The sequence below is a fragment of the Micropterus dolomieu genome, linkage group LG22 (genome assembly GCF_021292245.1).
Source record: "Micropterus dolomieu isolate WLL.071019.BEF.003 ecotype Adirondacks linkage group LG22, ASM2129224v1, whole genome shotgun sequence".
Classification (NCBI taxonomy): Eukaryota; Metazoa; Chordata; class Actinopteri; order Centrarchiformes; family Centrarchidae; genus Micropterus; species Micropterus dolomieu.
This window is the reverse complement of record NC_060171.1, coordinates 13,440,514-13,464,781: the sequence shown is the minus strand read 5'-3', so window position 1 is coordinate 13,464,781 and position 24,268 is coordinate 13,440,514. Positions and strand designations below refer to the sequence as shown.

General features: G+C 39.2%; 1 protein-coding gene across 4 annotated transcripts in view; it reads left to right on the top strand.

Annotated features, from left to right (window-relative positions):
• Nucleotides 1-1,159: 1,159 nt before the first annotated feature.
• plekha5 (pleckstrin homology domain containing, family A member 5) overlaps nucleotides 1,160-24,268 on the top strand; it is a 50,173-nt gene continuing 27,064 nt past the window's right edge. The window contains exons 1-5 of one of the 4 annotated variants that reach the window (XM_046037320.1): nucleotides 1,160-1,345; nucleotides 10,913-10,996; nucleotides 20,669-20,789; nucleotides 20,931-21,035; nucleotides 22,710-22,782. In XM_046037320.1, the coding sequence (XP_045893276.1) occupies nucleotides 1,329-1,345; nucleotides 10,913-10,996; nucleotides 20,669-20,789; nucleotides 20,931-21,035; nucleotides 22,710-22,782 (400 nt within the window). In that variant the 5' untranslated portion in view covers nucleotides 1,160-1,328. The remainder of the gene's footprint in view (nucleotides 1,346-10,912; nucleotides 10,997-20,668; nucleotides 20,790-20,930; nucleotides 21,036-22,709; nucleotides 22,783-24,268) is intronic. The other 3 variants (XM_046037315.1, XM_046037318.1, XM_046037319.1) reach the window with 3 other exon arrangements.

Below are 24,268 nucleotides of genomic sequence, written 5' to 3'. Positions count from 1 at the left end.
CCCCCCCCCCCCCCTTTTATAATGGAAGCACAATGCATTATTTATGAAGTAGAGATGGTCAAGGTACTTCACATAACACTGATGATGCTAATGACTGCAATACAGAATGAATTTATTTGTGTTCAGGTTTTGTTAAAACTCCATGACTTTGAGAGCTACAGTGCACTCTTAAGAAATTTTGAAGTATCACTAAATGGAGAGAACATAGAGAGAAAAGCAGCCACTAAGAGCATATTGACTGTCTCTGGGTGTCTTCCTGCACCATTGACTGCACTCAGCAGGTTGATGAGTGGAGGAGCTGTTTGGCTTCTAGGTTTGGACTGAGGTCATTGTCCGGGCTTTCATGTCTTCAATAGCTGCAGGCTCCCTGCTGAACCTACTTGATATTCAGTTTTTCTCTCTCACTTCATCCTTTTGAAACCAACAAGCTTCAGCCAGATAGCTCCAGTAACTATTACAACTCCTTGAACTGAATTTTTGCAACAAATTTACCACAGCCTTATCAGGATGATTCAAAATACTGCTACATAGTTCCTTTTTAACATGTCCCTTTGTCTGGACTTGCTGAAGAATGAGCTGAGGGAGGTGCAACTACCCACATATGTATGGGAGTAAATGCCAGAAATAACATAGCTCACAGAGGAAATAAAGCTCAAATTAATTTATGTGGATATTATTGACCTGCCTGGATAGGGTCCCATATAAACAATGGAACAACTTTAAATCTAGGATATCGTGTCACTTCAGTTCTTCCATGCGATTTTGTAATACTATAATTCCTTAAGCTGCTATGAAAGTTGCAGTGCCCCATATTTTTCCATGGATTTTTACATTTTGTACACGTATGTTGGAGTTTGGAAATTTGTAAATTGCATTCAAAGAATAAATACCACGCGGCTACAGTAGAGGAAGTACAGTAGTCTTGTATTCGTTTTACCAAGACACCATCGCCATACTGTAGCGGCTCAGTCTCTCGGTCTGTGTGTATGGGCTGTTTGCTCGGGTTGTAATTGTGCTGGGAGGGAATAATGAAAGCGCCACCTTGCTTGCTTTACATCCGGACCGTGACATCATCGCCTCTCGGGTTTCAGTGTGTCTACTACGGGCGCACGCGGCGCAGCAGTCAGCGCGAGTACGTGAGAGCACAGCAGCAGCAGCGGACTTGGCGCACTTCACACACACAAACACACACACGCGCTTCTTCAAAGTAACAAGAAACTGACGTCGTAACATCTGACGTTCACATTTGGATAAAACTGTTGCGTGTTTTTCTGCACGCTTTCCTGGCCCATTTGATTCACCGCGATTGTTTAACTGCCTGGACATTAATGGAAGACTGGTCATTGTAAGTAGAAAAGCCTGCAGTGCTGTTGATGTGTGCGACATACATTGAGCGTGGTTTGCTCCTTACGCGATTATAATTTAGGTGTTTGGTGTGTTTAATTGTGCTGACGGTAATGGTTGATGCTATCAAAAGGCAGTTTGGATGCAGCCCTTATGATTGCCTGCTGTATTGCAGTTAGACCTGCTCCTGCAAGGCTCCCAGTAAGCGTTTTGTTCCTCACATGGCTTGCTGTGCAAGCAGCTCTTTTGCACTGGACACTACCATGCCATGATACTGTATTTTCTAATCTTTTTGTCAAGGCACCTCTGTGTTTTGAAGTTAGTGGGTTTCGTATACGTGGGGTTCACATTGTAGCATATAAATGCCATATTACGTATTTGCCCATTTTAGTGATGTCTTCTCAGAGTAGTTTCAGTTATAAAAAAAAAACAATAGATAATTGGTCTTTTCCATTCTAGTTGATGAAGTAAATTGTTCATGTTTGCACCCTTTTTCTACTCTATTGTGAAACTGCAGTGCCGAAAGGTAATTGAAATTCAGATATTTGATTTCTATCTTTCATAGTTTTAAAAACTCATATTCTGTTCAGTAAAGCTGAGCCCCAGGGGTTTCAAATGATTTTACACAACAGTGAAAGCAAACCACTGTAGGGAAAATTCCTTTTGACTTTCTTTCTCAGTTTGTATTTTGTCTGGTTATTGTCTTGAATGTTGATACAAATCTAATCTCAAACAGAAAAGAGAGCTTGTCCTGCCAATTTTAAGAAACTATTTGCAGATATCGAAAATAGCATTTTCATTTCCTTTTGAAGCGTTGGCCATCACTTTACTATATGCAGTCCTGAAGAGCCACTGGTTTCCCCCCATGACTGCATTCTATTTGCAGCAGATGAGATTTTCTTTTCCCAACATTACTGAAATGTCCAGTGGTTCTGGATGATCTTTAAAAGCTTTTATCTGTAAATCACAGTTGGTTAAGCCATAATTATAGCATTGCCCACTGTCTCTCCTGCAGTGACCTAGACTATGTCCTCTCTTTAAAAACCATTGTAGACCAGATCACAACCATGTGCTAAGCAACAAGACTTTTATTGTATTTGCTTTTCTGATTTTGTGGTGCCTGAAATCCTGGAAACACACTTGGAGCAGTTGAACCTGTTCTCCATGATCCAGTAGGATGTGTTTTTAGGCATGCTGTCAGCAATCTTAATTTGTTGAACTCTCATTAGAACAGACACAAACATCATCTATAAAGCTAGCTGTTATTTCAATGTCTGCATGTAAAAAATGCCATTTTGATTCATGTTTTGATTGAAGTATTTCCATGGAGGCTTGTGGTCAGGAACCTGGCTGTATGGTCTGATTTGTTGACTACTAGGTGGATGCACACAGCACAGTTGTTTGTAATGTCTAACTAAAACCCTTATATTTATTAAAAAGAATACTCACAATAGAGTGTAGGGTTGCTATCACTGTACAAAGACAAAATATTAGGATGACACTTCAAACCTACAGGGAGAGAATGAACGGTTATGCTGTCCTTAGTGCTTTTTTCTTTCCCTATGAGCTCACTCAGTGACCATTGTCCTCAGTGTTCAGTGTTTCCTACAGACTTGGAATCATTGATGTCTCTGCAATGTTTCCTACAGACAGAATTTATTTGTGGTGTCCAACCCGGGGACAGGGTGTTCCGTCATCCAACATTTAAGTTGACTGAAAATATCATTGCATTCACAAACTAACATCTTTTTTAAGTGAAGTGATTATTACACACTCTTACAGCCCTTTTAGACTGTCCACTTTCAGCTGGATAGACTTTTAAGTGTTAGTATTCAGCAAGCCATCTTAGATGTAACAGATCTATTCAGATGGACCATCCAAATAAATTACATTTACTGTGTGGAAGATACTGATATCATCAAAGAGCAGGTCAACAGTTATGCAGATGGAGAACTGTTATTGGCTGCTGGTCCAGCCTCAGCACTTACAGAGCATAGGGCATTAAGGGGAGAGGAGGGCGGAGCAGCATTTGATTTCAGGCTTTCAGTCATGAGAGATAAACCAGCAAAATGGTAAAAAGCTGTTGAGAAGGGTCTACTGCCATACTCAGCCAATTTACTGGTTGTCATATACAGACCTACCCTTCTTGTCAAATGTTTGTACCTTTACTGAGATATGGAGAACATGAATGTTAGAGGTGCTTTCTGAACTTAGATTGCTGGATGTTTATTTTGCATGATGGCAACAGCAAAGTGTGTTCAAACAATTTGTAATAAAACCTCAGTAGGGGCATGACACTAAGTCATGTGTGCGTAGCATTTTGTAAAGAAACATTTTGAGTTTTCCATGAATTCAAATGCTTCTCAGTTAATTTACCTCCAAACTTCAGTATGTGGTAAAAGGGGAATGAACACCTGAATGCAGTTGTTACTTCCCACTTCTTATTACTAGTTTAGTCTGTAATGGTATGAAACAAAGCTAAATGTAATATTTTAGACCTTTTCACACATCTTACTAAAATACTATTTGGTAGTCTAATCTGCCATTTGCCTTATTTTGTAATTGCCTGCAGCTTTCTAGCCTTCCTTCCATCTATTTCTTTAAGGATATGACCTTGATTGGAGTACTATTTTGGGTGCTACACTTCTGCTCTTTGTCCTGTAATGGACCTACATAGCTGCACAGTATGGATGTGAGTTCTATCTCACTTTTAGGAAATAAAAACACAAATATGATCATAGGGTTTTTGATACAGTACTTCAGACAAACTGCCTTTGAATTTCTTCCATGTACTTTATTTGCCATGAAGACCATATTGAATGCTAGCCTGCTGTTGTTATTAATGAGGCCTGAAATTGGACATTAGATGGTTAACAAGGAGAGTTTACAGACAATGAAAGTGAAGACAGAAGCTGTAGATGTGTGGTTAATGTGAATTTCTGTTTCATAAATAGACCTTTTAAGGAACCAATTCTCACAATGAAGCTTGGTTTTACATAACTACAATACGCTGCAGTTCTCTCCTGGTAACTTACAGAATTTTATCCTTAAATACAACATTTTTGTTCCTCGAAAAGGCAGCTTGTTTCCATGGCTCTGAAATCTTCTTGAATCGCTTGTGTCACCTTGACACACTTTGCACACAGTCACAGCTGCTTTGCGGGGATGCTAATTTAATTGTTTGTGGAAAAAATCTGATTTGTAGCCCGGATGAGCAATTGTTTTCTGTGATTAAGGAAAAGGTCTGAGGTCAAAGTTAAAGCTTTAAGCGTTAAAACGGGCATACACTTGAAGCTACTGGCTGTGTTCTCTGCAGTGATTGTGTTGTGTTTCCACAACTTTTCTTTAAAGACATGTACTCAAGAATATTACAGCATTCCAGGTATTTCCATTTTGTGATAACACATTGCTTCATGTTGTTGCACTGTATTTCATGTGGCTTCTTGGGGACTGCAAAGCCCCTGGTTTGTATTTTTTGTCTTTTATCCTGATGCCATCCACATGCCCACTCACAAACTGCCTATTCTGCTTATTCAGCTCAGCTTTTGTGAGGAGCGCTATTCAAACCTCCAGTCAATGTCCATGTGGTATTGAGGAGTTCAACTGCAGCCAAATTCTTTTTTTTTTATGCTAGTTAGGAGTGCTCACCTGATTATGTGAAAGCGTTAATCAGTACTCACTGGCCTAATCTAACGTTGTGTCCAAGTTCCTTCCTATGTAATAGGATTTATGAGCATTAACCAGAGACTTCATTATCGCTGAAAGGCTCTGTTTGGTGCTGTTTGGTGATTTGCTGTTGGATTTGTTTAAGGGACCAAGATATTTTCCTGCTGAACTTTTGTCGACATAGCCTGTAGGTTTTTCTGTGTGGTACTGGCATTTACAAACTAAAATGTGTGTATCTTGAATGGTGATATTACAAGCAAAGCGTTTGTTTTAAATGTCACCAAGTAGTCACATGTGTAAGTGACTTGTTCAGATGAGGAACAGGGATATGGGCTAAGGGATCTAGAGCTGAAATGTGTACCATGCACTGTGATCCTATTGGGCAATGTGTGCTAAAATGTTCTCATTTAAGCTAATGTGAGGGCTGTGATTAACACATGCACTGCACGGAGTATGTGTCACTACATCATATCCTTGGGAAAAGTGCTTGGATTGCTTGATTGCTCTGACCTGCACTGTTCACTTCAATACAGTGGGATGCCCAGTCACTAGAACACTTGAAGAAACTTGAAAAGCATTCAATTAAAAATAATTACAATGCATTTGCTGTATACATTCATAGCAGTATAAAGCAGTATACATTCATAGAAGTTGTTAGGACAGACAGAGAGGAATGGCTTTCTTAGCTTGAGGTTTCCCCAAGTTAAAATCAGTGGTTAAAAGCATAGAGCTTGAATCCTGTAGCAGCATGACTGACTGCAGTAAATCGAGTGTTAGAGATATTACCCCTTAATTAAAAAAGGATAACTAGTCAGTTTCCTCTACCCTGTACACCACATGTTTTGATATAAACCATAGAAACTGATCCATGGTCCCTTTTTAGAGCACAACTTCCATGCCACAAAATACATGGTGGTTAAATAGTTATTAATGGATGTGATTTAGTGCCTTAAAGTGTCACACATCAATCAAAATCTTCCTCCAGCTCTCATTTCCCATACAAGATAGATCAACTCAGACTCTTCATTATGAGTTATAGAAACATCAATTCAAGTTTATGTAACACAACACAGCAAAGGAAATCCCCTTCAGTGTACAGTTATACAACACTGAAACATTTGACATTACAAATGACCACAGCTAGTGTTATTTATTTTTTCTTCCATCTTCCATTTGGCCTGTAGGAAGTAAGGCTGTAAGGATGTTAGTTACTCCCATAATGACTCTTTAGGGCTTGTCAAATTAACATCTGTAGTGTACATTTCTATTCCTTATCTATTTTTAATGAACTTCAGACTGACTAATTTCTCATTGAAAATCCAAAATTAAATGACTGTTGTTGGCTTTACAGACGACATGAAAAAGAACGCTAAACCAAATGTTTTCCCCCACTTCACCTCTTTAAAAACCTATCTGACGTTCTGAATTCCAGGTTTGGTTTTCAAGTAGAATAATAACACAAAGGAGCTTCCAGTGGCTCCCCAAAACTCTGGTGTTAAAATCCAACGTTGTCAAAACTCATGAAGACCTTTCCCCTTCTCTCTAATGTAAATATCCTTTTTGGAGCCTCTTAGTTTTTGTGGGTAAGCTGTAGTAGAAGGGGAGTGAGGGATCAAAGACCCACCCAGAACAATAAAAGCTAAGCCTGTGGAGTGTTGACCCCTTTAAGCTCTTCATTACTGCAGCTCACTGCTAATTGTTGTGGACAGGACAGTCCAGAACCAAGAAATCTGCCCAACCCTTCTCACTACAGGGTGGTCAGCTCTTGCAGCCGCACCTAGTCCCCCCCCCTTCAATACAGCTGAGGTCAAGAGGCAAGGAACCCCCTGGTACCCTTCACCCATACCCACCCAATAAACCAACATCTCCCTCTGGAAAACAAGAAGAAATCTAAACCTAAATGAAGAGCATAACAATGTGTTTGCCATCTATTGCAGCAAAAATGTTACCATATGCTCCCTTTATTGTACAGCCCCATGATTTTATGCTAACTTAATGTTGACTGTAGTGACCACAGACCATATCCTCCAAAGCATGTGTGGCCATTTTAAATAGTGCTGTAAACTTAAGTTGTAGTTGGCAGAGGTATTTTGAAAAACACATTTACTCAAAAAGAAATTTGATTTTGAGCTGGTAGCTGTGCACCATCAGTTGATCTTGATTCAACAGTGGCTGCTGCCATCAACTTTGATTACATTATCATCCAGTGATGTTTTCAAAGAGCCCTTATGTTGTGTGAGACAAGGCAGCCAACCCACATATTCTGTCAATATTTTGCAATGTGATCCTGTCATATTTGCAATCAGCTTGTGATGGCATGCGGAGGCAATATAATTTATTTTGAATATTATACATCTTCAGTGTGGGATGCCGTCATTCTTTTTCTCAGCGTTGTCAAGACTGTCACTGCGGCATGCTAAATGTCAATACTGTATTATTTGAAGAGGATAACTAAGATTGCTTAAAGAGTAGTTCAAAAGGAGACAGCCACTGATTGTCAAGGGCTGCTTTTGTAGTTGTCCAAAAAGGAGATCTTTCTACTAAACAGTAAAATTAGTTTCACCATTACTCATCTTGTTTGTTTTGGCCTACACATAACCACAGCCATCATGGTACTCCATAGCCCCCATGTTTTCCACTGAGGTTTGAGAACTGAGTGTCCTCCCATAGCACATGGATCACGTTGGGAATGTTTAGGACCTTCTCAAATAACTTCCGTCCATATAGGTATAGGGACTCTTTGATGTCAAACACCACCCTCTTAAAAACACTGACCTTGCACACGTGTCAGTCCACACATCTGCAAAAACGTTATTAACGTCAGGAGGGCCTTTTAACTTGATAGATATAACCTTAATGACCATGGTCAGCTTCATTTTGAAGACAACATTGTTACGGATAGCTTTGAACACTTTTTTTTAGGCAATATGATTTACATCCTTTTTAATTTCAGGTTCATCTGCTTGTACTTTGTTAACGTATAAAACTGGTATGCATTTCAGTTGGTTACTTGATTTAATTCAGACATTGAATTTTATTTAATTTGATGTGCCAATCTATTGATTTTTACAGGGAAAATATCCTTATATCATATCTGCCCTCAAGGAGGTGAGTGGGCCGGATGAACTTTAGTACTCAGGATCTGGTTGGGATTCAATAATTAATGAGGCCAAGTCATCAAACAAATATCAAATAGCCATGTAATACTGTATATAGTGGTCCAGAAAGTAAATGTCTAAATTGTTGTGATCCGAATAAGTAGGGTACATCAGCAAGTATTTTGAACTATCTTCTTTGACTTTCTGTCCCATCAGTAACACTTGATGAACAAGTGTTGTTAAAGGGGGTTTGCTTTTAATCAGGGTGTTTTTGGGTCAATCGCAAGTTCCAGTATCAAATTTGTATGGCTAATATTTTAGAAACAGAGCAACGTGGCCATCATATAGGAGCCCTCTCTTAGCATAGAGTGAGTAAGGGACATCACTCTGACGAAGGCAAATCAACCTTTTAGTCGCTTTGGTATGCCAAGGCTAGGAGGCTGGGTCTGCCTGCTTCTGAGAAAAATGTCTCGGCCTCTTGTGGCTAGCTACAGTAGATGTTTGACTTGTTTTCTTTGGATGTTTTTACTTAACCATTTTACATTGGGCAAGTAGTGTACAATTGGTTTGTGAGCTTGTGTGCTGAGAGTACATACTTACTATACCATAATTTAGAGCTATTGGAACTGAACCACATGAACCAAACCAAAACAATGAGCTGAGCCCAACTGAAAACTGCATATAGCTGCAGACATGGTATTGATTCCCAGTGAAAATAGCAATAGCAGAAACCCTTCCAAACAAGTGTTAATACAAAATAAAAATGTATTATTAAATTGAAAATGTAACAATATGTTACAGCATTAAAAGTATGCATTGTGGTATGTGCAGATACCTTTGTGTATAGATATAAGGGTTCCATGCCATTCCACACCAGGGAACATGATAATACATCACTCTAATGTAGTGCAGTAAAGCAGTAAACATATGGTGTTATGGTGGACAGTGCTTTATGGATGCCTTTGTAGCCACTCGATAAGAGAAACTATCCATACCAAAGTGGATACAATAGTCAATCAAAGTAAATTATTCTAGAAGTTATAAAACACTTTACTTTCCTGCAATGACATGACATGCATTGGCAATTAATAGGTTGACAAAATGCACCCATTTAAACTTCTTTTCCTTTTAGGCATGCCACTTGAAAGAATGCATGCATTTAGTCAGTATTTGCAAAGGAATCAAGTGTATCAAAGCTGAAAGTATTGGATAGTTTGGAACTGATTATTAAATTCCCTCTACTGTTCTGCATAACATCATTCCCATTCCTGTGTACATAAATACCTATCCAGACTTTCTTTCTTTCTTTTAAAACTATAGCCAACATATGTGCTGAACAGTATAAGCATGTGTGAAGGGATACCAAAGAAAAATAGTGCCGTTGATCTGCCCCAAGACCGCACAGAGTGCTCTGCTGCCAACAGTGCCTTCAATAATTATAGACCAGAGCTGTGGAGACTGTTTCTCTCCAGGCTAAACTGAAACTAAACCCCCAATTCATGGTTGGTATTTGCTCTTTTCAGTACACGAGTACCCCATGTTTAAAAACTGTTATTTTTGGGCTGTAGTTTGACTCTCTTCTGTTTATAGTACAGCCTGAATGAGTTGAAATATAAAATAACTGTCCAGCAAATAGTAGCATTGGAGACTGTTCTGACAGCTCTTATCTTTACTCATATTGTCTAATCTCTTGTTTAATCTCCGCTGCTGTCAATATATTTGATTAATATATCAACAAAATACTCTCTACAGCTCCGAAACTTCCGATCACTGTAACTCACTGACAGTATAATCAAATAACTATCGATTTCCTATCTCTAAATTGTAGGTTATGAGATAGGAAGCTGATGAACTATTCCAATTACACTGTTGAAACAAAAACTTGATTTACTAGTAACAATGAGGAACAGTGAAGCTTGTGATTCTTTCTGGAACGTTTACTGAGCCTTCCGCCCAAGATCATCCAGATCACACAAACAGAACTGAACAGGCTCTACTTTACTGGAAAGCTGCTGTTGTTAGGCCCCAGTTCTTCAACTCCTCCTCTCCAAAGATTGTGTGGTCTGTGTCCTGGTGTTCTAATCATGTTAGGGTGGAAGTGACTGCAATGCTGCAATTGACCAACAGGATGGGTGGGTGGCATCTTCAGTATGTCTGTCATTAGATGTTGAGTGTAGGTTGGCACAACAGCCTGCTGCAACCTGTAAAAGCTAAAGCTATGGTGCTCCTATCTGAAAAGGAAAAATGTATTTTTGCTTTGAACCTTTTGTTAAATGTACTGTGTGCTCTATGTAACATCTTTCAGCTTGTGTTCGAGACTGTAACGCTAATACTTTGTCTTTTTATGGGGTACTTAAGGTGTTGTTTTCTTTTTGTTTTTGTCCAGATTTTTGTGTGCCAAGAGTGCTTGTTCATGTCCATGCATTCTTGTTTTCATAGTTTTACAGTTTGGACTAGTTTTTGATTAATGAATTCCACCTTTGGCTCAGCTTGCTAATGTTATTTCAATATTGTGTATCTGTCCTGTCTCCAATCAGTATTCCGATTTTGACCTAGCCAATACAAACACTACCTCAGCTGGTCTCATGTTTTGCAGGTGAAGAAGGTTGTCTCTCAAACCTTTAGAGCTGGAGTTCTTTGAAAATATGTTTGGGTTTTAAGGTCAAAATCTGCAAATCTATTAATCATTTTTAATGATAGATCAAGTATTATTGATGGGATTATTGTAGAGGCATGTGTATGCACTGCTTTCTAAGATTGGACATTCTTTTTTCCCCCTTTTCCCCCTTCCCTATTCTAAATAGTCACAATGAGCGGAAGGTGACCTGCAAGCATCCTGTCTCAAGCTTACCCTCACAAGACAACTGCATCTTTGTCGTCAACGAACAGTAAGTCTCCTGTTTTTGCCTTTAGAATGCTACTGTGCAGCAACTCCTGATGTGCAGGCAACATTGCACAAGTCTGCGCCTTGTCACCCTCTATTTGCAGTTCCGCCCTTTCAGTTCAAAGCCTCTTCTATTCAGTGCTTGTATTCGTCAGCTAGTGGGAATGCAGTGATTCACAGTTCGTCCTTCATTTTGACCTGGACAAGAGTTCATGGCCTTTTCAGTTGTCATAAGTTTGAGGATATGTCCCCCAACAATGTTACGTCCATGTGATCATCTACACTGCCTTCAGCACAACAGTAATCACATGTCTGCCCCCATGACTAAGTCAAACGCCAGTCATCTTGAACTTTCACTTCAAGGAGAAGACTCTATGAATCTGTCAGACTAAACTTATTGTCTTTCCACCCCAGGAATCATCAGTACTCCCATTTTCAGTTTTACCACCCATTTACCCTTTAACCCTACTTATGATCCACTCATAGTGAGTTGTGGACAAAGTCAGGTAGTCTGTCAAGAGCTTTTCAAGAAAAAAAGAGATGATAAGTTTGTAACTTTGGCCTCCTTCACAGATTCCCACTCAACATATTCCCACTTACTGTGTCCCAATCTGTAAGCGCGCTAAATATACATGTACTAGACTGTTTGCATCACAACCCACACCTTCCACCCTAGCCATCTCAGCTTAATGTTGTGCAACATGTATCAGCTCCACTCAGTTTCTCACTCCTCTGAATCTCCTGTCATAGCAGATTCTTCATAATGATATATTGTTGCATTGAAGTCACGTCATCACAACTGGTGTCAATTATGTTATTGAGCAATGAATGCTAATTGAAATATGTTCTGCTCAAGACATAGAATTTCACTTCCATGTGGGAGATTGTGGCCAAACACCAATAACTATTGGAGGACAAATTCCCTGAGGACCCATCATGGGCTCCAGATGACCCCTTATGGGCGCCAGTTTCAGCTGTTTTCACTATGCGGCTTAGAAATGAATATCCTGGTTTTATTAGAATATGATATAGTGAGCTTTTTTGTCTCCCTAAATTCTTATGTGCTGCGTTCTGTTCAGCTGATATGGAATAATCTGAAAATTGTGAAGATGCTTGTTGTGCCAGAACGGTCACACTGCACTCTCTTGACACATTCCTCCCCTCACTGTGTTACTCTCACATCTCTGCTGTTTTTTTCGCTGGGTGGCACAGCATGGTGCTTCAAGATGGTATCTAATTTAGCTACAGTTTTATCGTTGTAAAATAATCTGCAAAATTAATCTATCTTAGATGTACTAGAGGTTAACTTTGAGACTGCAACATCAAAGTGATAAACCTACTACTTGACTCGTCATTATTACAGAGCATTTCATCCAACAGTTGGCTCTGTTAGCAACAGTAATAAGGGAGGAAATCTTCACCCTGGACGAGTAATAAAAGGCAAAGAAGGATTTAAGCTGCCACAGGGATAAAGAGGCCAGGCTGAAAATCGCTGCCTAATCTGCTCTGCACTTGAAGTAAATCCAAAACAAGTTTGGCATTATAATTTTCAGTACTGGTCTAGTATAATATATAAATTAGATAAAGTCAACCTTCCTTAAGACATATATAGTATATAAGTATATAAGTAATGTAAAACACACAAACAACACAGCTAAAAGGTAAATATGAGTAAGTTCAGATGAAGGGAAACCTAGAGTAGTTCTGATTTAACAGATCTGAAAAGACAAACTGCCCTTTCTACTCTGAATCTACAGTTATATCCTAGTCTAGAAAAAAAAAAAAACAAGGTCTGCCACGAGTGTGAAACTTATTTATGCATCCATGATGGATTGTGTAATTGTGAGAGGGTGGGGCAACCTCCACTGAAGAGACAAGACATAACAGGCTGAAAGAGAGGCAAATATCCTGTAGCTGAAATGTACTGTGTTAAGGATAGTTACCAATGATCAGGACAGACACTCACTTTCCTGCACAGGAAAATACTTCACATACTGAAAACGTTTTGATGCAGATAAGCAAAATTCCTTTGACCATTAAAAACAATCAGAACAAGTGAATCAGTGATGTCTGTGTCTTGTTGCCATTGTCACAGTTATGTAGGATCCACTTCATGGTTCAGTCTTTCACTTTAATTTTGAGAAAGCGGCCTTGGTACATAACCCACAGTTGGATGAATGCGTGGCAGGAACACACAGAGCGGATACCTTTGTGTTGTTATTGATCAGTTTACTATTACTTATACATTAGAATCTCATAATCTGCCTTAACATGCTTATAAAAGGGCACATACAAACACATATATCTGTCACTCAGGCGAACACTCTCAGCTATGCTGTGATGTAAGTTACTGCTCGTGTCATGGCTTAGTAAGGTCCCACATTTGACAAGTGCTTTCACCCACCTCAGTAAATGTCAGCCTCTGTATTCTGCTGTCATTACTGTATATGTCTGTGCCTATTTTTAGCAGTACACTTGATCATGAGCAAACTAACAGGGAATGTTTGTTTGATTCACATATAAAACATGTTTACCAAAACTTTAATTGACCATGTCCGCAATAATGACCTATTTCAAGAGTGTGGTGTTGTTCTTGTTGGCGATGTGACAATATAAAATGCTATAAAAACAGTGAGCAGGGTTACATTATAGTAATGTTGGATGTTTTGTATTAATATGATTAAATTTGCTAGATTTGTTTTGTATCCATAAACGCTACCAGAAAATGTATCTTCATTTTGATACATATTGATAAAGCAGTGTAAAAATACATATACTAGGATTGCGGATTTTATACATGTCTACTCCTAAGTGCAATGATTCCAGGTTGGCAGTATTTATAAAGACAGCATATAAGTATTGCATAAGCTAATCAGTGCTGACCACTGTAAGCATACTTCAAATTACAACACAATCTAGTAAATTTGTCCAGACTGACGAAACATAATAATAATCTCAACAGGAGATAGAGGCCATACTGGAGGGAGAGTTAGATAAAAGGTGTTACTGTACATATCAACTAGTTTCGCTGTTATCTTGTGATTGGGTCATTTACGTTGTTTCTGTTAACTCCCTATTGTTGTTTCTTAAATTGAAATAATAAAACCCTTACTTTTTTGGAGTCCTTGCTTTCAGTGAAACAATGTATTTTATTTAAAACTGTAATGGACTTTTACAGTTTTCTGAAATACAAACACCTGAGAGTGAAACACTTAAAAAAAAGAACATTCTACAACATTATAAAAATTGGGATATGAATGTGCATGTAACTGATATAACCTTTTTCAGACTGTCTTGGATATTGTCAACTTTATAGATTCATTACATAACACAATATACTGCATAATGTGCAGCTGGTCTTCATCCCCCCTAATTTGTCAAAACATTTGATTTCTCAACAAATTTTCCTTTCCTCTGTTTTGTAGTGTGAATTGTGGAAAATTGTGTCACCCAGCACTTATCAGGTAGGCTAATACACTATTAGGTGTAAATAGATGACTGTGTTCCCCACATTTGTTTCTTATATAAAAGACTTGGAACATGTCTGTCTGTTAATAATCCTTGTTGTTGCACACTAACAACAGACTGTGGGTGTTTTTTAGTGGTGTTTTGCCTGATGTCCTGTTATGCATTTGGATTCCAAAGTCCTGTAAGGTGCACTTTGCTGTCTGAACCATTTGTTGTGTTCATCTAAGCCTTTATGAACAACTAACCGCAGGGAGATCATTACTCATTTTTCCTGAACTGAAGGTCAAGCTGTACATCCTTGATGAAAGCTGAGCTTTTGGACAAAATGTTTATATTTCTGTCATTCAATTCACTTTGTTGGCAGTTTGGTTGCAGGATCCTGACAGGTTTCTTTATAATAGGCCAAAAGGCATCGAAAAGTGTGATCATTGTGCACTTAGTGGTACACAGCACAGTTAAGTCTTATGCCACTTTGTTTTGACAAACTGTCAAAAACCTTGACTTTGTGAACACCCCTTCATGCCTTGTCCCTTAAAGATGTACAGGCTACATGAACACAGGTAAGAGGAGTCCTGACTCTGTTCCTTTGATAAGCTAGAGCAGGGTGATATGACCAAAAAATATCTATCATGAGACTTTCATACATACATATTTACTTGATATCAACAAACTGACAAAACATTTAAAGAATGATAAACATACAGTATATATTATTATATTATATTAGATACAACACAATATTAGAAATCTATTTTACCTACCATCAGGCTTACAGGACAGCTGTATGTCTGCATAACATAATGTGCTGAACAATCGTGTTTTAAATATACTAAACTACCAAAGCTTTAGCATTAGCTCTCATGTTCCATGCGACCTGATTTTGAAATACAAATTAGAGCAGAAGTGTGACTTTCGACTTAGACCCGTACTTTTCAGAGGGAATAGTCCTTAAAAGCATCACACATTTCCAAAACAAAGTGACAGGAGTCAAATTGGGTTGGTGAACAATATTGGTTTATCACCCAGCTCTGTGCTACACTGCATCTGTAAACCTGTAAATGTATACACTGATATCTTGATCTGTGTATGCTTGCCTTGTCTTTTAGTTTTTTGTTCGTTAAAGGTCAGGTTCACCACCAAACAAAAGTGTTTGAAAGCAGCCTTGTTTCTTTAGAAATGCTGTGTGGTCAATTTAAAAATGCACCCTCAGCCACTCAGTTCAGCGTTTCCCCCCAATGTGCTTAGAGCACCAGGCTTCAGTGGCAGTGTAATCCCTCCTCACTCTTTTTTGCACACACAGACCTACATGCTCACACAGGCACACAAAATCCATGCTGAACCAGGCAGTGATGTGACATTGTAATACATATTGGTTTGTCTTAGTAAGTAAGCAAAACATTTACTGATTTTATTATAAAACAGAGAAAATTAGGTGGAAATCTTTGAAGCAATGTTTCTTAAATGTAATGTACATTATGCATTGCGTTACCAGGGGTGTGACAAGATATTGTGCCACTACATATTGTGATATTAAAACAGGTGGAAAGTTGTCTCATGATATCAGCATGAAAGAGTATGAGGGTGAAATTAGGATGCAATGTGCCCCCGCCACTTTGAAATCGTTTGTGCAGCAGCATTTTGGGTCCCCGGTGGAAACAATAAATGACGACAGAGTGACAGACAAGACACAACAAGGCAACATTTCAAAATACACCTGAATTATTAAGCATTTTGTGACTTTCAGTCAAATAAAAGATTATTCTTACAGTCATATGTTTTGTCATTGAGGATTCCTTATAAATAGTGTTAAAATATTGTCTCGTTCTCGTGAACCCATTATCGTCTTGTGAGCTAAGTGTGTCTTCACACCCCTACTGGTTACGGTCTTCTTTATTATGGCAGCCCAGTGGATAGCACATTCATCTCACAGTGAGAAGTCCTGAGCTTGATCTGTGGGCCCCAAAGTGTGGCGTTGGCATGTTCTCTCTGTGTACCTCTGTGTGTACTTCTTGGTGCAGTCGTTTCCTCCAGCAGACCAAAGGCATACAAATTATGTTGGATCAACTGAAGCCAGTGAATTTCCCCTGGGTGTCAGAGTAAGTGTGCTTGTCCTGCCTGTTGACCATGTGATGCACACTACATGCAACACTTTTCATTGCTCTTATTGGTCCATAGTGTTGCAACTTGCAAGTGCATCACATGGTCAACATGGTCCGCATAGAAACACTACGGACCAATAAGAGCAATGAAAAGTGTGAATTAGTGCTGAGCGCACAAGTTGGGACAGTGCTTAGTCCATTTTCAAGCAGGAAAAAAAATGGCGGCCTGGTCACAAACCTTCTTAGCTAAATAGTACCGCAGCCATACCAATGTAAACCCTGCTGATTGACTGAAGCTAAGCAGATTTAGGCTTGGCCAGTACCTGAATGGGAGACCTACTGGGAAAACTAAACGGCAATTTATACTTCTGGGTCAAATCGACGGCGTAGGCTACAGGGCTACGCTGTTGCCTGACGTGCACCTCCGCAAAAATGTAACTACACGTCGAGTCGACGCGGACCGTAAGCTCTGTGATTGGTCGGCTGGGTAGCCTCGCAATGCCTCCGAGCCGACCAGAAGTACCCTGTGCTTTAAAGTAACATTTACTAGCGGCCAAAACGGCGGCTGTAACACAGTTACGAGGAAACGACTGCACAGACACGGCGTAGGTACGCACGTAGACCCTACGCAGGAGTATAAATCGGCCTTGAGTTGCTGCTGGAAGAGGTGGGCCAGTAGGGGGCAGTCTTCCCTCTCGTCTTAATAATAAGATCGCAATGCCCCAGTGCAGTGATGTGGACAATGCGCTAGGAGCTGCCGTCCTTCAAATGAGACGTTAAACTTAGGTCCTGACTCATTGTGGTCATTAAAGATCCATGGCACTTGTCGCAAAGAGCCATGGCAAAATTCCCAACCTGGCTTTCACCAACTGGCCATCTAATCATCCCCCATAGTAATTGGCTCAATTTCAGCCTCTAGCTGATGTGTGGTGAGCGTTCTGGCGCTAAATGGCTGCCGTGCTGCACATTGGTGGTGGTTGAGGTGAGTCCCCCCCACTTCACTGTGAAGCGCTTTGAGTATCTATGATAAAGCGCTTTATAAATGTAATTCATAACATTACCTTAAATGTGTTTCTGAAAACATTTGAGACAGGAAATAGGAAATCCAAAAAAATATGAAACCTGATTCGTTTGATATGAACTTTGTGGGCCTGGTGTGTTGCACTGGACAGGCCTGCAGACTAGGCGCAGGTCTAGACTTAGCAGAGAAACATGTAACAGGCGACTTTTCAAAAATCTGGACCAGTAACGCTCCTATCTATCCATAGACAAAAGTACCATTATATATCCAAGAAAGTTTAAAATCAATGGCAACTGGACTTTGTTGAAGATACTTGAAGACATTTCGCCTCTTGAATGTGGAACAGCCTTCCATTAAATTCCATTAAATACGTTTTTAAATGTGAGGGGCTTATAGAAGTCAGGTTAGGACTTTTTTATGGAACAAGGTAACAGATGTATATTGACATTTGCAATAACAATGTTACTTTAGCTGTTCTTTTATGTTGAATGTCCTTTTTGTGTTTTCTTTGTGTCTTACATCTTGGGACCACTCTGAAATAAGTGCTTTTACTTTATTCTTCACATTATCCTTTGGATTTTTGTTTTTTCCTGTGTCAAATAATCCATAAATAAAATCAGTCAATCAGACCCCTCCCAACCTTTTGTGTTTCGATGGCAAATCACCCAGGATTCCACTTGTCACTGGAAGTGCTGAAAATGTCTCATTTTCTGGAGGAAGCTCATTAGATGGAGAAGAACGCAAATCTCAGTGGCTACTCATCAGTCTGCACAAGCAGATATTTTACTGTAGTGAGTTGAAAATTGTGTGCACTTCAACTCATTAGCATTAGTCACCCACTTGTCTACCCAATGACTTACTTTGTGGCATCTCCAAGGAGGTGTCACTTCTACAGAGCCACCTTAGTATTAAGACATTAGGACATTAAGACAGCCAGTGAACTCTAATAAGAATGTAAGAAATTACCTTATTGACTTAGCAATCAGAAGAGCTTCTTAATAGTAAGATGTTGCTGCTTCGTGCAACTAAGCCCTACCTTCTAATAAGCCTTGTAACTTTTCTTCTAAATACAGATAAAACAAAGTCAGTTTGTGATTTTCAGTGTTTTGCTTCGTCATTTGTTGAAGGGTCTGCAGGTGGTATTAGACCTGTCACTATGCTGCACGGAAATTAACATCCTTTGTGTGTTGCCTGCTGTTGTGAGACAAGCTGATGTTATCCCTTGTGATCCCTTTTCATGTTTGTGCACCTAACCATAGACTGTATGAGTATAACAGCATGTCTGAATTGTTAAACCGTTTTTAAATTTACTCTGGTTTTTCTTTTTTGGAGTGTGAAGTTTTGTCTTTTTATCTAACAGATAACAGTATTGATGGATGGAAAGTACATGTAGATGATGAATGGATTGATAATAGGGCTGGACGATTTTAGAAAATAATCTAATGGCGATTGTTTTGTTAACCAATATTGCGATTGTGATTTAATATGTGATTCATTTTTAAGCTCTTTACCTTGTGTATTATTCAAAACAGACAAGCAGTAAATCTGTGTATAGTATGACCAACACAATATTAGATTAAACATACACTGTTCTTTCTTGTGGGTCAGGCCTGTGTTATGATTAAATTAGGTGATGCATGAATTGCATGAATTATTATTATGAGCAATGGTGGAGAAGAAGTATACATTTTTTAATAATATGAAAAAGATAATTTGAGTCAAGTCATGGCATTAAATAATATGATATAATATCATCAGGTTAGCCTACCTACAAACCACAAGAAAAACTAAGTTCACACAGAACCCACAGTTAAACCACAAATAATGCGTCCTTATCTCAGTTCACATCTCCTCGGCGTCCATCTTTCTATATCCCAGTAAGCAAACAAAAATACTCAGTTTGAGGTTCAATTCAAAAGTTGGCCAACGAAAATAAAACCAAGTGACACCTCTCGTGTTTAATAGGCAAGGTTAGTAATTCTCTGACAACGCCGGAGTTCCCCTCCGATGCTGGTAAGCGGCGCACTGGCTGTAACCAGGCGGTAACTCGTGCCTCTTTCGGACATGTGCATTTGGTTTGAAACACTGTTTCACAGATAGTTCCTGAGCTGACTGGTGGCTGTGTGTGTGATGCAGGCACAATACGCTTACCTTACTTCACGTGTTTTTCTGCATTTTTTCTGTCCGTCAAAGCGGCAGATGGCCCAACGATTTCACCCACCACAACCACCAAGTTACCCGTGGGTGGCAGGTGCTACTTTAATTCCCTGTGAGACACTGAAGTTTCTGTAGTGTCAGCTTCTGTCAAGCTTAAGGCCATTGTACAACAACAAGTAGAAGTACAGCGTAACGTGCGAAGTTGATGCTTCCTCTGCAGACTGCTTTAATCTTGGGTATCATGTGGGTGTCGCAGACTTTGCGATTAGAAAATCTCGTTCTATCACATCGCGATATCGCAAATGCAATTAATCATTCAACCCTAAGAATATTTATTATGAAATGAGTGCTTCATTAATGATGAATGGCACTATATAATCTGAAATCTATGAATGTTAGATCATTGGTGAAATGGGCAGTTTCTGTCCTTATTCAGTGACCTGAAACCAGCACATCTGATATATTACACTTTTTTTCACTGCTGCAGTATTTCTGCTCTACTCTGGTTTTCCTGTCTTGTTCCCTCTAGACTACAACATTGTTCCCTTCCTAAAGAATGTAGGACATCTTTATGCTCCAGAGACAATTTATTTTCCAAGGTGTTCTATCCTATGGCAAATGTATTGAACTTACTATGCTTTCAACTTCATACTGCATTCCAGTATGTCAGGCAAAGTTTGCAGACCATTTGAAGCTGTTAGGGAACTGGGGATGTATCTGCAGTGACATGGTGGGAGTAATTGGCTTGATTCATTGGCCCATGTTGAGATCTCATTATAACAGAGAGTTTGAACTTCAGAGGAATGATGGGACAGACACTTCCTTGTATTTTCCTGATTTTATCGAGGTAATTAGACATAAATCGGCAGTCTATAATTCTGATTGATTATTTGCCTATATGCTCTTGGCATGCTTTGTTTCTTTTGTTTAGGTCTGCCTCCAAAGTGCCAGCGAATGAGAAGAAGGAACGGCCACTAAGCACCATGAGTGAGGCATCCAACTACACAGGCGTCTCGGACTATGCCGTTAACCCCAGTAGCCCAGCAGGAAGAGTGAGTGACACACATGAAGACAAGATTACAATGCACGTCTGTTAAATTAGGACCAACAGGATCATGCCTTGAAAACTTGATAAATGGAAATGGAAAATGTTTTTTGTTGTTGTTTTTCACTGATTCATACTATTATTCTAGCCCTCAAGACCTTCTAAAAAAATTCATAACTTTGGAAAGAGATCCAACTCCATCAGGAGGAATCCCAGTGCCCCAGTAATCAAGAGAAACTGGCTTTATAAACAGGTGAGATGAATTATATGACTTCAAGTAAAACTTTACGTTTAGTCCGATAAATCATATAATGTGCTGAAAAAGAGTAGGTAACTTGACATCATTGTTAGTCATGGTAGTTGTTGAGACTGAAATGACGGTATAACTGTAAAACATCAGCCGGTTATCGATGTCATTCACTTTTATGAGATACTGTATGTTATACACATATTCATATTAGTTTATTGTATGTTTGCATATATTTGGTTATTTGGGAAAAAGTGTGTGAATTTAGCTTAGAGGGAGGTTGTCTTGGTGCAAAATATATTTCTACATATTATTATATACAGTATATTTATTATTTTTAAACACAGAGGTCTCCCTCTCCCATTAAGATTTGCAACAAATCAACAGTCTTAAGATAAGCACAAAGGAAGTTTTCTGATGTCGTACAGGATCTGAGCATTTATTTGTTAAGTGTTTCTGCTCAGCCAGTCATCCAGTGTGGGCAGTGTTTAAATACCAATCCCTCATTACAGCTCCCTGGTTACTTACATGAGGGTAAAGGGGGGGTGCTTGAGGCAGCTCTTGGCCAGACAAGACTCTCTCATGCTTCCTAAGTGGGAAACTCATTTAGTTTTGATTGCAGCCTCCCGTTTTTTGTGAACACATGATGGCTTCCTTTGGAACAGCTGCCAGCTGCTATTTCTTTGGGGACCTCAATCAGGGTGACGTAGATCAAGTAAAAGACTCACAAATCTGCTACCCTGAATAAAAGCTGGATTTGCAGTTTTATTTTCCTGCCTCATTCAAACCTGGAAGCTATTGAAGTCCTTGGCTGAGGAAAAGCTGCAGCCCTTCAGTTGATCCATTGGGAGAACAAAATGCCAGAGTGATTGATGTGATGGTGAATGCCTCTTTTTTTCCCTTCCCGCCTGAACAGCGCTTGATCTGACAGAAAGTTTGAATCTTTTTGTTACACTTCTGATGTGCCTCCATTAAGAACAAACTCAGCAGCATCTGGTATTATGCCTTTGATACTAATGTGTTAAACATGCTGGTTCATGGAAGTGAATTTCCATTTAAAGTAAACTGCAGCCCACATGCTGTTTGACCATAATGACAGAGTTGTTGAGGTCCGTCCCCCTACTTTTGTCTCCGGGTGGAATCCACGATTAGGGACTCTGCTCAAGTTTTCCAATATAGCGCATGGGGGAGTTAATACCCTTTTCCTCACCCTTCATCCTTTTTAAACAGCAGCCTGAAACCCCCTTTGATCATAGCATTGCGATCCCAAGCAAAGGAGGCTGTTTTTTGTTGCCATTTGAACAACAGACTTTCTTTTAAAAGTGAAAGCTGTTTATTTCCTTAAAATTATATACACAGTGGAGTTCCACAGGCATTTTAGACCAGAATATGCAGAAATACATGACCCGACAACACACACCTGTAAATCAGTTCCAAATATAAGAAAACAATTTGACAACATATTAGAAAGAATAATTAAAACACACAAATCAAAAAGTAACTGATTGGCTGCCGTCCTTTGAAGTTACTAACCCAGTCTATTAGGTTAGATAGGAATTCAACTGATTATGTTTGAGGAGGTATGTGCACTTAACAGCACATACTTTTTCTTTTTCATTTCACAAATATTCCCACGAGTTTGTGAAGTAACTGTTGCTTTTTTCTCTGGTGTCTTTTCAGGACAGTACAGGGATGAAGCTGTGGAAAAAGAGGTGGTTTGTGCTGTCTGACCTGTGCCTCTTTTACTACAGAGGTGAGTCCTGTCCTTTCAGCTACCAACATGTTTTATTAGTATTGCAGTGATTACAACAATAGTGTTTTTTTATTAGTTCAAAGTGCTGTTGTGACCTTAAGAGCCACAAGCTTCGCTCTTGGCAATTGTTAATGTATATGGATATATAGTATATAGTCCCTGTGGTAAGCAGCCTGTCAGGACCAACAGAGGAGACATATTAATTGAAATGGCTCTCCTGTCGTCTGATTTGCCATTTGAGAGATTTGATATTTTTCCCCAAGCAAAGCCAGGGCTTTAATGGCTTGGATGCATCCATAATGTTGAAAGAGAAAGCATAGCAGTACATTGGATTTCACACTAATGTTAAGTCACGAAACAAGTTTCCAGAGATCATGCTGTTTTTATACAGTGGTTGCATAAGCATAAGTCTTGGAATCAGTTGCATTAAACAAAATTGATCCTAATATTTAAAGATCCCTTTCCACATCAGAGAGACCACTCTTGTATTATCACTGTAATCATCCTTTTGAATATGTGTGGTATTTACATGGTTCTATAATTTAGTAAAGACAACCCATACTTTTATAACCAAGTAATAAAAGTTTATATTTTGTCTGAAGTGGAAACTTGAATGAATTTTTTATGTACCCATGGCACTTTAACCATAGTCATAATCTTAGTCATGTTTTTTCAGTTCAGTTTTAGTTTTCCATTAAATAATTAAAATCTGGCTATCCTTATATCCTTGGTATTATTGTGCAGTAGGAAAACATTTGCAAGTGTTAGATGTGATCTTTTTTTATAAGATGCTAATGACTGAGCTGCTATTGACTGGGCGTTTCAGCTTCTCTCATGCAGTACTAATGTTCATATCAAATATTGACACAGCTGTGTCCAGAGGACGTTTGAGGGCTTTCCTATTTGAAAAAAAATAGAATCCTGTAAACCATTGAGGCTGTAAGGTAGCTGTAGAGTAAGTCTGCTGTTAGTCTGCAGCTACAAAGAAAATTTAAGTTGTGTCTGACACAAGTCACCATATCACAATGCCCCTGCTCAGTTGATGCGGATACAGTCATCATTTCTGCTGATCAGGATGACATCTAGTCTGTGTTATTTCTGGTGTCTGCCAGTCCTGTCGCCTTCTTTCCACCCACTGACTGACAAAAGCCACAGACAGCAGCAAACCCAAAGGCTTTATCTAGACAGACGTGTTGAGAAATCCATCCATCAGCAGAGAGTGGGCAGAGAGGTCATGAACTGCGCCGACCCTCAACTAGACACAAATGATATCTGCTGTAGTTATCAGACTATGTGCTTTCTAGATCTCCCACTATGTTAGCTTATGCTCAGAGACCGTTCCGCTGAATCCTCTGTATGTGTGTGTGTGTGTGAGAGAGAGAGAGAGAGAGAGAGAGAGAGAGAGAGAGAGAGAGAGAGAGAAAGACACACCGATACTTAATAAATAAATCTGCAACCAGTAGATTGCCGGAACACCTGATGCTTT